A 13,205-nucleotide genomic window follows, 5' to 3' on the forward strand; every position below is an offset into this window, starting at 1 on the left:
TAATTTCCCCTAGGTGATTCTCATGTCCAGTGAATCACTTGAGAATCACTATCACTATTCCAGACTTGAGAGAGAGAGAGAGAGAAAAAAAAAAAATAAAAAACCTTCTGGTCCCATGGGAATATAGGAGGGGAGGCATTAGAGTTGGCCCTGTTTTTAAGTATGAGAATGGTATCAAGAAGCGCACTAGCTCTGCAGTGAGTCAGGGGAGGGCCAAAGTTGACATCCTAGGTCAAGACTTGAAATTTAATATCCTTTGCCCTCAACCATCTTCCCTGGATCTAAAAATTAGAGATGGGGCTTTCAAAAATTTCTGAACTAGCTCCTATACTTAGGTAGTGCCATTTTATGATAGGGCAATGAGAAAGGAGAGGAGTGAGTTAAAACCCCTCTGTTTGAGGTCGAGGAGAGCTGTAAATTCCTTGAGAGAACAGGAGAGATCTCAGGTGCCTGAAAGCCCCAGGTCTACCCAAACCTCTCTTCAGCCAGTACTTTCACCTCTTCCTCCACCCTGCCCTGGGCTGGAACTATAATGAAGTGATTTATTTGCACTTTAGCATCTGCCCCTCAGAGTATGAAATGGAGGAATGACCCAAAGACAACAGGAAGATGGAAGGTGCAAGGCAGCCGAAGCCTGGGGCAATCAATCAATCCTTCCGCCAATCTGTGGGGACCGGAGTTGTTTTCCTGGAGCCAGTTAGCTTTTTCAGAGTTCCAGGTCTTGACCTCTCCTTCAGGCTGAAGGTAATCATAAGTGACTTCCTGCCTTGGCCTTGCAAACTGAGAGGGGCTGCAGAATGTGCAGAGTAGCTTCTGCAGGTGGAGGGGGCAGGTAGAGTAGCCTGGGGGCCACTTTGTCCTGTGTGACCTCAACCGCCAGCCTCAGTCTTGGAGCTCCAAATATAGCACTTCCAACAGTCGTATAATCACATTCCCACTCAAGATCCAGGATTGGTCCTGTTCAGGTTCCCAAGGCTGTTAGTTTGCTTCTTCCCAGAGGGCCTTCTCCAGGGAGTTTGGGGAACAAAGAAACCTAAGGGGACAAAATCACCTTTGATTCCTTTGAGGCCTGGGTTTCCTTTCGGACCTCGTTCTCCTCGGAGACCAGGCAACCCTGGCTCTGTGCTCTGTAGAGTTCCCCTCTCAAATGCTGGACCTTTAGGAAAAAGAAACATAAAAGATTGGCAACTTACAGGAGCCTGGGCTCACGTGACTCAGCATAGCAGCTCAGTCACCAAGGGTCCTTGAGCCTCAACCACCAGAGCAGAGACACCCTCTTCCCCCCAAAAATCCAGGACAAGGACCCAAAGTCTGTAGCAAGTCCAAACTCTGTTGGCTCAATTCTCTCTACTCCTACTACTTTTATAGCATGTCTACTATGTTCCAGGCACTGGACTAGACACTGGGGATATGGGAATAACCAAGGCAGCTTCAGCAACTCAGCAGTCCCCATGTCTATCCCAGGAGGTCCTCTTAGGACAAAAGAGGAGATGGGTACAAGCTGCAGTGGTCAGGGGTTGCAGGTTACAAAGAAACATGCGGGGCATATTTCTAGCCTTTTTCTTAGAATCCAGAATCTCATACTCAGGTAGATGACCTAAGGAGAATAAGCCCTGCGGAGGCTTTTAGCAGCCACTTTGAGGATCCAGGCTTGGTTTCCCATTTCTTAGACTCTCAGCCCGCCCCGCTGGAGCCCTGAGGACCAGGGAAAGCTTGAAAGAGCCAATGCTGCTCCTTCAGGAGCTGCAAGACCACAGGCCTCGGGGCTGAGAACAGTGAAGGGGGAAATGGAATGACTACGAAGTCAGAAGGCATTAGGTAGTGTCTGATCATCGAGATGGCCCTCACTTGCCTATTCCTTGACGAACACTCTGATTGCTGTGGTCCCTAACCTGTGAGATGCTCCCTCCCTCAAAAATCAGGACTGTTCTGCAATCTGGATCACACCTGGATCTCAAGACCAAAGAGAGAAACAAACAACTTACCGGGTGGGCCTGGTAGGCCTGGTAGGCCTGGCAAACCATCTCTGCCAGGGAGGCCAGCTGCCCCAATTGTGGTGTGGCCGGGGTTTCCTTGGTCCCCCTTCAGGCCTGGAACTCCCTGGAGCCCTAGAGTACCGGGGCCACCTGGAAGGATAAGCCCACACAAAAATGCTCATCACATCACCCTCCTCTTCAGGGGATTCCAATCAGTGCCGACGTTAGACACTAGCTCCAAGGGAGGATTTGGGAAAGCATTTGCCTTTCTCCTGCAGCTGAGTTAGAAGGGTCCCGAGGAATCAGCTAGCCTAACCTCCTGGGAAATGGAGGCCCAAAGACGTACAGAAACATGGTCAGGGGTGCAGAACTTCTAAGTGGCACACCTGAGAGGGAAACCGGGGTCTCCAGCCTCCCATTTCTAGATTTTTTCCACCTTGGTGCTGAGATCAGCTGTACCTCCTCCAAGGGGCCGTTTTAAAAGCACAGATATCCTTACAGAGGCCCATCTCCAGAGAATTTAGCAACTGCTGTCTTTAAAAGTAATGTCTGAGGCTTTATATTTAGAACATCACTGCCACCCAGACTCTGGCATGCCCTTTCTCTGTTTACTACTATCGAGTGACATATGGGCGTGTTCCTCCAATGACTGTGTCAAGGATGTCATCCACAGGATCCTGGGTTAAGCACAGAGTGAAGGTCTGGGTAAAAACTTTCGTCTGGGCTTTTGTTAGCTCCTTCTGGCAAGCATCAACTGGGATGGCACATAAACAGAAGGGTGACAGGGCTCTGGCAGGCCAACCCAGGCCCCCTCATTGATGGTCTGGGATTGCCTGTCTAGCTACGGTACATTACTGAGGTCAAAATAAAGCTGCTTACCCAGGCCCTATTCTCATATACATTGGCCTTGGGCTTGCAGCAGGGAGCCTACTGACTACAGTCTACCTCTCTTTTGACTTTGGCTGGGTATGTACCCAGACCAGAGTATAGAAGGGAATGCTGAGCACCAGAGTGGAGAGCTGTGCATGGGGTGGGTTAGTTTGTTTTACCTGGTAAAGCTGGTAATCCAGGGGCACCAGGAGGGCCAGGCAGGCCCTGGATGCCTTCATCTCCTTTAAGGCCTGGGAGGCCTGGCATACCGGGGTCTCCAGGATAACCTGGCATTGCAACAACAACAGAAAAAGCAGTAAGCAAACCGAAGGGAGGCCCACAAATGCCACAAAATGCCTCAAAAGAGTTGCAAGGCGATGTCCTCAGGTTAGAAGCACCTTTCTTGCCCTTCCTAGGTCTCCCAGATGCTAATGCCCTCACGTGATAATGGGCCTATTTGAGCTAAGGCTCTCCTACTGTTCAGTACTGGTCTGGCCAGGGCTTACCTTCCATGGTAAGATCTGATAAGTACTAGGAAGGTTTTTCTACTACTAGTCATCTTTTGTCATATGCCTCAAATCTCTGCCATTTGGGTTAAGGTGCTGAAGCCCACTATTCATGTTATACACAGGTTTCTTGAGCGTGGAACACAGGAAGCCACTGTCAACCATTAACACCTCAGCTTTAATGAGTTTACCAGACAGGGCACAGGCCTGAGAGGATGTGAGGAGAGGGGAAGTTAGGAGACCCAGATGGAAGAGGCACTATAGGAGAAGCCTTTGGTCAAGCGAAAAGTAGCTGGAGACACTGACATCTAGATCTCTAGAGAAGGTGAAGGGAGGAGTTGGGCACACACAGTAACTAGAACAAGGAGAGGTGAAGGCAAACTTCCGAAGTGTCACACTATTGAGGGATGTCCTAACCAAAAGATACCTTCTCCCCTAACCAAAGATACTTTTCCACTTCCCGTGAAATTGTCAAGCTCAAGCATGCATGGGATCACGTACATGAGACCCCGTGTGTCCCAGAGTATCAGGCTGAAGTTAGCCTAGCTGGGAGGGTATGAATCCTTCCCTAAGCATCACTAGGAGAACCATTTTTAGCAAATCCAGACCCAGGCCAACGCAAATCCTAGGCTTGGTGGTCCCAACACAAACGTGGAGTATGACTTGGCTTCTTTGCCTAAGACATTGGAGTTAGATTCATTTCCCAAGTTTAGGATCCATGAGTGGCCCTTGTGGGGATCGGGTTGGGCAGAAATCCAATGGCTGACAAAGTGTGTCCTCTTAACAATTACAGGGGCTATAGAATTCAACTTCCTATCTTTTGTTTTTTTCCACTCCAATCAATGAAAAGTGGCACCTGAGATCACAGCACCATCTGTATCGATGAAAACATCTGGGCCTGGCAGGCCAATGTCACCCTTTTCACCCTGCAAAGATTAAATACATTAAACACAAATATTTCTGTGACCTCATCACATAAGATTTATGTTCCCTCAAAACCATTCCCTGGGACAATGGAAGGTTCCTCCTTCTGTAACCCCTGATTTCCAGGGCCAAATAATCCACAGGTTAATTTCAAAGTCCAATAAATTTAAGATGAAGGTGACACAAGGCAGCCCAGAGGCCTGACACTCAATTGAGAACCTGTCAAGGACAAGGGATCCCAATTTTATCTTGCAACCTGACTCCCAGACAATCTGCTCCTGGGCCTGGGAAACATATCGCACGAATAGACAATATGGCTATACCCAAGAGGTGCTAAGGAGGGAACGAAGTTTTAACATTTTTTCGCTGCGGAGCACAGGCTCCAGACGCGCAGGCTCAGCGGCCACGGCTCATGGGCCCAGCCACTCCGCGGCATGTGGGATCTTCCCGGGCCGGGGCACGAACCCGTGTCCCCTGCATCGGCAGGCGGACTCTCAACCACTGCGCCACCAGGGAAGCCCGAGTTTTAACTTTTTTCCCCCACTTTCAGCAGGCTTGGGACTCTGCTACTGTCACAGCCCTTGTTAGTGGGTGATGTCAGGCAGAGGAAGTCAAAAGAGTCCTAATTCTCTCAAAAGGGAGACTCAGGTACCAGAATCAGACAGAGTGGCATATCCAGGGTTGGGAGGTAGGAGCTGTCTGCCCCAGGTGCAGGCAATAGGGGGCTGCATTGCTTGAGAGAATTTAAAAATGATAACAAAACCCAAAAGTTGGCAATTCTAAACAGTGTCAATAATAAAATATTTCTCCTCGTAGGGATGGATTTGCTTGTATGCATTTCGTGTGAAAAGGGTGACATCTAAAATGTCAAAATACTCCATTTCATCATATAGGCATTTGCTATGATCTGAATGTTTGTGTCCCCCGAAAATTCACGTTTGAAAACCTAATGCCCAAGGTGATGACGATATTAGGAGGTGAGGTCTTTGGGAGGTGATTAGGTCATGAGGGCAGAGCTCCCACCGTTGTTAGTGCCCTTATAAAAGAGGCCCAAGAGGGCTAGCCTGCCCCTTCCACCATGTGAGGACACAGCAAGAAGTAGGCAGTTTGCAAGCCGGAGGAGGATCTTCACCAGAACCTAACCATACTGGGCCCCTGATCTCAGACTTCCAGCCTCCAGAACTATGAGAAATAAAGTTCTCTTTTCTATAAGCCACCCAGTCTGTGATATTTTGTTACAGCAGCCCGAATGGACTAAATAGCATTTATATTAATTCTTCACCCTTCCACCTCCTCAATCCTGGATTTTCACTTCCCAAAAACATTACCTTAATTCCTGGGAATCCATTAAGCCCGGGGAAGCCTGATGACCCCTTCTTGCCCTGTGACAGAAACATAGTTACAACTGAATTGAATGTCTAAGAGCACAAGAGGGGGTGGTTTTTGGATTAGGCCAGGGCAAATGGCACAGGGATTTTGGCTGGCATTCCAGGGTATATATGGATCATACCTGACTCTGGAAGCCGTAAAATGTTCCAGAAGGCAATATGGCGCTTAGGTAGCCAACTTGCATGTTAGGAGGTACAAGGGCCACAAGGCTAGAGATGAATACAAGCAGGCTGGCTTTGCGAGGCCCTGATAACATGTTAAAGGAGTACTACCGCATCATAGGACTGAACACTGGACACTCATCTTCTTGGGTAAAAACAAAAGAAGTGAGTGGCTGAGATTCTATCAAACAAAGAGAGGCGGACAATTTGAATTGTAAGCAGTGCTTCCCTTTGGATTGATGGTCATGTTAAGTAAAGCAAGAGGGCCTTCTGGTTTGGATTTTATACACTGAGGCTTTAATGATATTAACCAAAATACCTGACTCCCTGGAGGGCCTTGGACTCCTTCTAAACCCGTGGGACCCTGTAAAGAGAATAGAGGTACCTCAGAAAGATTAATAGCCCATACTAGACAAAGCAACTAGACTTACATAACAAAGCTCTCCAACTGAGATCAGGATTTAGCAGCTCCTAAAACCAGGTAAGAGAATGTCCCTAGACGTGCCTTAATGACTTCTTTCTAAGCACTAATCCATCAGGCTGAATAGGCACACAGGGAATGTTTAAAGAGCTAAATAAATGGAAACATTTTAAGTACTAGGTGGAATTGGGTAGAAGGGCTGGGTGGTATTACACTTAGTCTGCATTAGTTCCAAGTCATGAGATTTTTAAATAGATTGTGGGAGGGCCTCTTGTCTCTCTCCCCCAATGCATTTTTTTGTTGGTGATTCTGTGTTTTCAAGACAGGGGAGTAGAGGAAAGTGGAGAAAGAAATGGCAGGGTAATGGATGAACATTGCTGAATGCTCAAGAGACTCTTGACAAACTTCATGACCAAGCTAAAAAGACAATTAATTCTCTGAAATGTTGCTTCTTTAAGGCTAAGGTTGGCCAATTACTAACAACGTAAGACCTAAGTGCCTGAAGCTAGGAATCAGAGAGGCTAACAGTTATTTCTCCACTTGAAGTGAGATTATTATTGGAAACTGTTGACTCCAAACATTACTCACTATGTTCTAGAACTTCCCAGGTTTGTTTCTGTCCTAAAAAAATTGCACTTGGTCCTCTTTCTTCCATTCCTGCAAACTGCCCCTACCCCACCTTCCCTCAGGATAGAATGGAATGAAAGTAAGACATGTCATTCTTTAGCCCAGAAGATAATTATAGTTGAGGACAAGGAGAGTAAACGGGCGGAGGAACCACCTGGTGTAGGGAGTAGAGTAAGTCCCCTACATGCGAACGAGTTCCATTCCAAGAGTGCACTTGTAAGTCCAGTTTGTTCGTTAAGTCCAACAAAGTTAGCCTAGATACCCAACTAACACAATTGGCTATATAGTACTGTACTGTAATAGGTTTATAATACGTTTGCATCTTTGAAAGGTTCACAACTTGAAGGTTCGTATGTAGGGGACTTACTGTACCTCATTCCCTATTCAAAGGAGCCACTAAGTCAGGGGAATGTGGCAGAAGGTAGAGGAAGAGGTCTTAGGGACCTGCCCGAGGGTTGAGAAAGAGAAACAAGAGAAGCTTAGGAGGCCATCAAGTTACATAACAGAGATGCAAACAGGAAACAAAAGGGACCGGGTGACTTGACAGATCCAGGCAAGCAAAATTCCAGGTTCGTACCCTAGGTCCCGGCAAACCAGGGATTCCCTTTTCTCCTTTTTCTCCAGCAATTCCAAAACCCTAAAGGAAAAAGAGACCACAGATTATAACACTCATTTCCTCACAGGTCTCCTGGCTCCGTCCAAAGCAAGGTGGTAATTTCCAGTCAGCTCCACTGTCCCACTGGGGAAGCTCACCATGCTGAGCGTCTCGTCACCGCCTGAGAAACACATAGGCCTTGAAGATAATTTGAACCATTCATTAAAGGCTTCTTTTTGGTTCTAGAAGTAATTTCTTCTCCCCCAAAACTATTACAAGTATTTATGGAAACACGAACTAACAGCATAGAAATAATGACAGATCTAACCTCATTGATTTTATAGATGCGGAAACTAACACTCAGAAGGGCCAAGCATCTTGCATGGGTTAGAGAGTCAATGAGACATCCAGGGCTTTAGCTTCCATTCCAGGGCCCTTTCCAAGAGAATAGGCTGCTTCCCACCATCTAGGAGCTTCGGTCAAAGATGACCCACAAATGGAGAATTGTGTTAATCCTTGGGGATCGATGCTAGAGAGAAGAGCTTTTGCCCTTTGGAGACATGATGACTGCAACAGCCTCTTCAGTGGGAAGGAGTGTTTCTATCTAGGCGTGATCTAGAACTGTGCGGGCTTTAGGAACACTCCCAAAGGGACTGCAAGATGGTCACCAACCCCTCTTGTCCTGCTCACAGAAGGTGAGGGCTTGCAGCCATGGACATGACTTGGGGATTCTCTAGGAACAAGCAGAAATCCAAAAAGCAGAGTGAATGAGAGAGTTTCCTCCCCTCTGGGTCCAGGGCAAGCATATTCTGGGCCCCCGAGATACAGAAGAATTCATTACCAGAGTGGATAAGGTCTTTCATGGCAAATGTAATCGAGGTCACTTTGTTGTTACTGTTTAAAATGGGACTTCCTGGAGCACGGATGTTGGCAAATAGCATTTAGGCCTATTATGAGAGTAAAGGAGGCAGCGAAGTTCTCTCAAATGTAAGCTTGTGAAAGACACTAAATGTTATGGCACATCTCCTGTTGTCCTCTTGATGTGACCTGGCTCAGCTAATTGTAAAAGCACTGCTCCAATCCCATTTGTAGTTTTTTTCCTTCCTCTTTCATACTCAGAGCATTCCTGTGGGTACAGTTGGCTGAACAGCCCTTAGTTTTCTAGGCCCAAGTTTTTACTTTCTTTTGTTTTTAAAACGTGAGTTGTTTTTACTGTTGTTGTTGTTGAGGAGGGGAGTGTACATCTGTGAAGGGTCCAACTCAAAGCAGCCTTTGGTTCCTACCTGCCTTCCCTCTTTTCTACATCCACAGTTAGGAGCCAAATTGCTCAGACCTCATGCTGAATAGGATTTCTATTTGATAGGCCTGTGTGTCAACCTGAATGCAAACTTAGTTCTGCAGCTCAAATTGGAAACCAAGGCATGCTGCCCCCTGGTGGCATGTATCTATTGGCGGCTGAAGTCAAACACTTCACGGAGCCTCCCCTGGCCTGTGCACAGAAGCTACGGCAGCCCAAACTGCCCCAAACTCTTCAAGCACTAAGCCGGGTTCCGGATGAAAGTCTGTGAGAGAAGGTCTGTATCACATTCACTTCTGTCTCCTCCAAGGCATGTTACTGTAGCCTGACACATACAAGGTGGTCCAATACATACTTGGTGAATTAAATGGAACAGTGACCCAGGGAAAAAACTGTTCAAAAGTGTGCGAAAAAGAATGTCCAGGTACCATCTCAAAGCCTCCACCTATCTTTACCACAGCTGTAAAGACAAAAGGGCCCCTTGTCCTTCCTCTCCGGAAAGCAGAAAGAGCCTCTGGACTCCTGCTTTCTCAGAGAGAGGGTGTGAGAGATTGAGCTACAAGGTGAGCAAAAAAACATACACAAAGTTGAAAAAGGAAAAAAAAATGTTAAAAAGCAATTTGTGCGTCGGGGTTAGAGCCAATAAAACATAAATGACTTGGCAAGGTATTGGGCTGTAGGCTCAGCTTGTCTCCCAGCACAGGGAGGCCCTGTACGAGGCCCTGCTGCTACGAGGCCCGGCTGAACAAGCTGTTCTAGCAAGATGTCTTGGGCCCCGGCCCCAGCCCAGCCAGTCGCCATCATGAGCTGATCAGCACCCACTGCTCCCTTACCCCTTCTCACCCACGGTCAGGAACACCTCATTAGAGCACTAGCTTAGCTGTTTACAGGCCTGCTCTCTAGGGCCCTGGTCTCCTGGTATTTTGGGTTCATGGATATTAGTGGCTCTGCAAAAACTCAACTTCAGTCACGTGGCTGGGAGTCGGGGTGGACAGCAGGGTGAAGAGGGGGGGTGTGAGAAAAAGGCAAGCTGCAAACAGTAGGCTGGAACCAGGGGCCGTCAGGTTCACTTTCACTGTGGAGTGAAAGACCCTCTGGCCCTGGGTCCTCAGAGGCCTGCTGGCCCGAGAGGCAGGCTGCCAGCACGGTGGTCACCCTCTCCGCCTGAGCTCCTCGCCCGGCCCCAGTGAGGGCGGTGGAGAGGGGCGAGGCCCACCTGCACAAGGAGGGCAGGAAGGCAGGAGGCAGGCTGAAGCCTGAAAAGGGGGACGGAGGCCATGGGGGAGGGGCGGGGAATGATCATATTTTGGGGTCACATTTTGGAGGCTAAACTGCAGCGATCGGTTTGGCTTGGCACTGCGAGGGTGACTTGAGATGTGAAACTTGAGAGGTTAGGAAAGTCAGTCTCCTTGTCAACTCTGACCCTGTCACACTGCTGCTACTGCCCCTCAGGGCACCGGGTTGCGGGGGGCGGGGGTTGCAGGGCAGTGGCGGGGCTTAAGTCTGTCAAGATGGGGCTCCTCCTCCGAAGGACCTACCTGAAGTGCCTGGAAAGCCTGGTGCTCAGCAGAAAGAGAACTCCCGCCCGTCCACTAGTTGCCTCAGATCCACTCAATAGGTACCTCAGGATTCACCGCTTTCTCCCCTTCTCTCTCCCATCATCTGCCATGTTGCCTTACCCTGCGTTTGCTGGTGCCTTGGAGGGCACAGAGGTATATGACTCTCTCTGACAATCTCCACGGGAGCATCTGTGGCCTACACGTGAGTGTGCTGCTGGGACAGTGTCATGAAATGTGTGAAGCTGGGGCTGAGACAGAAAAGCAAGGATGCTGGGTCACTGCAGAAGGGGCAAGGGAAAGAAAGTGAGGTCTAAATCACTCAGGTTGGCCACTTGTCAGCAGCTCCTGCAAAGATCTGGGCTAGGATGGAAAGAAAACAAATGGTTGAAGGGAACATTTCAGATTCCGCAGAGATTTCCACCCTCAGCGCTGCCTTGTTTCTCAGTGAGTGTGGATAATTGAAAGCCGACGTGAGGGCTTTGGATTTGAGAAGTGTGTTTCCTCCGAAAAGCCCAGAGCATCTCAGACACGTCACCACCTTTCTTCTTACAACTATTCTGGCAGAAGTCACAGAAGTTACCTATAAATGTTCCCATTAAGCAGATAGAGATATTAGCAGCAAAGGAGTTATAGGATTTGGCCAGGGTTGCATGTGGAATCCACACCAAAGTGGCCTGAGAACTCTGGTTTCTTGATTCCCACTCTCTGAAAATATGCTGTACCATATAAAGGAAGCTTTTTTTCCACCTTGGATGTCTTTACAATCAACTGGGGTTTCTATTTGTCAGGGCACACTGTGAAACACTGGAAATGCTGAGCTTGAGACGGTACTGCAATTTATCACTGTGCATTGCTGTCAGTCAGTGTGTCTTTCTTTCACAGGGCAAAAGGGAACAGGTGAAATTGCAGAAGGGGAAATCCTCCGAGGTAGAACAGGGAAGGGAATGGTAAGGAGTGAGGGAGCGTGAGCCAGTGCACTGCAAAGCACCAGAGATCACGCAATCCACATGAATTCAGTTCATGACAAGAATGAACTGAACAGTAGGGGGCAGTATGGTATGAGGAAAAAGCCTGGAGTTGGCTAGTATTCAAGAAAACTGAATTTCAGTCTCAGCTCTGCTAACAACTTGCTGGGTGACTCTGGACAAGCCTCTTTACCCATTCAGGCCATGGTTTCCTCATCAGTCAGGGATATAAACCCAGCCCACCTTGGTTACATCATAGGGATGATATGAGGTGACTAGAATTTATGTGAAATGCTCACAAAGAAAGGTGCAGACTTTATTCCCCAGCCCACTTGCAAAGTACTCTATGTCTGTGCTGTCCAATCGAAAGATAATGTGAACTACTATGTTATTTTAAAGTTTTTAGTAGCTTCATTAAAAAAGTAAAACAAATAGGTGAGGTTAATTTAACAACATTTTATTTAACCAAACACATCATAAATATTGTCATTTCAACACTGACATAAACATTGTTAATGAGATAATTTAGATTATTTTCCTCACATCTAGGTTTGGAAATCTGGTGTGTATTTTACACTTACAGCACATCTCTTTTCAGACTAGCCACATTTCAGGGGATTGGTAGCTGTTATGTGGCTAGTGGTTATCATATTGGACAGCACAGATTTATACTTTGTAAAGAAACCTGATGAACATTGTGAGTTGGGCCTCAAAACAGTAGATATGACCATTGCCACATGACATATATACAGAGAGGTTCAGATACTTGAAGGCCCAGAGCTGGGGCTGAGGCTGAAGTCCAGGTGTCCTGTCTCCAACATCAAGATTCTTTCCCTTTATGATTCATTAGATACTGAGCTGATTAAAATCAAGGCCATTGAATAGATGGTTCTCTGTTGCCCCTGTGTCTCTATGGAGTAGTAGGGATCATTGTGGAAGTAATCTGTGCCACTGGCTCTACTGGCTGTGTTTTCCGGCCACCTGGAGAGACCCAAAGTGTTTCAAAGAACTGCAGGGAAGCACCGGAGACATCTCTCCCCACTTTGCCAGCAAGCCGGGGGCAGGCCTAGTCATCTTTGATTCATCCATTTCCCTCCTGACCCCTACAACCAATCCATGGAAATCTCATCAGCTCCTTCAAAACGTATCTTGTAGTTTAAGAGATATATCAACCAGATGTAATCTGTGAGCGTTGCTCGGATTCTGATTCAAAACCAGGTAATTATAAAAAATATATATATTTATGAGACAATCATAAACCTGAATTCTGACTTAACAGATATTGTCATTTCTGATAATTAATTAGTGGTGATGAAGTCATCATTATGTTTTTAAAAAGTCCTTATCTCTTAGAAATACTGAGGTATTTGTAATGAAATGCTACATCTGTTGTTGGCTTCAGATTGGCCGTGAGTTGCTAATTATTGAAGCTAGGTGATGGGTACACAGGGGGACCATTATGCCACTCTCCCTACTTTGTATGTGTTCGAAATGTTCTGTAACAAAAATTTTAAACTTTTTACATCTTGAGTCCATGTACTTCTCTCCATTTCCACTGCCATCATCCTAGTCCAAGCCACCACCATTCCTCACCAGGATTGTTGCAGTAGCCTCTGTTTGCTGCCTTCCCCTCCCCCCATCCTCCATAACCCAGCCCCCGCAACTCCCACTACCACCAGAGAGATCTTAAAAATACAAGTCAGGGCCTTCCAATGGCTTCCCATTACATTTAACATAAAAGCCACATTTGACCTACAAAGATCTCCATGATATGGCTCCTGCCTCTCTGCCTGGCTCTCGGCCTTGCTCACTCTTTTCCCCCCCCGCTCACCTTCTCGCTGTTCCTCTAAAGCACTGAGCTTGTTTCAACCTCAGGGTGTTGACACTTATGGTTCCCTTGGCCAGAAACGCTCTT

General features: G+C 47.3%; 1 protein-coding gene across 1 annotated transcript in view; it reads right to left on the bottom strand.

Annotated features, from left to right (window-relative positions):
* Nucleotides 1-13,205, bottom strand: part of COL4A6 (collagen type IV alpha 6 chain) — a 168,379-nt gene that overhangs the window by 33,690 nt on the left and 121,484 nt on the right. Inside the window, exons 13-19 of the mRNA XM_007463675.1 lie at nucleotides 7,452-7,511; nucleotides 6,146-6,190; nucleotides 5,605-5,658; nucleotides 4,209-4,278; nucleotides 3,026-3,133; nucleotides 1,986-2,126; nucleotides 1,052-1,156 (exon numbers count right to left, since the gene is read on the bottom strand). Of these exons, the coding sequence (XP_007463737.1) occupies nucleotides 1,052-1,156; nucleotides 1,986-2,126; nucleotides 3,026-3,133; nucleotides 4,209-4,278; nucleotides 5,605-5,658; nucleotides 6,146-6,190; nucleotides 7,452-7,511 (583 nt within the window). The remainder of the gene's footprint in view (nucleotides 1-1,051; nucleotides 1,157-1,985; nucleotides 2,127-3,025; nucleotides 3,134-4,208; nucleotides 4,279-5,604; nucleotides 5,659-6,145; nucleotides 6,191-7,451; nucleotides 7,512-13,205) is intronic.

Source organism: Lipotes vexillifer, unplaced genomic scaffold (genome assembly GCF_000442215.2).
Source record: "Lipotes vexillifer unplaced genomic scaffold, Lipotes_vexillifer_v1.1 scaffold1267, whole genome shotgun sequence".
Classification (NCBI taxonomy): Eukaryota; Metazoa; Chordata; class Mammalia; order Artiodactyla; family Lipotidae; genus Lipotes; species Lipotes vexillifer.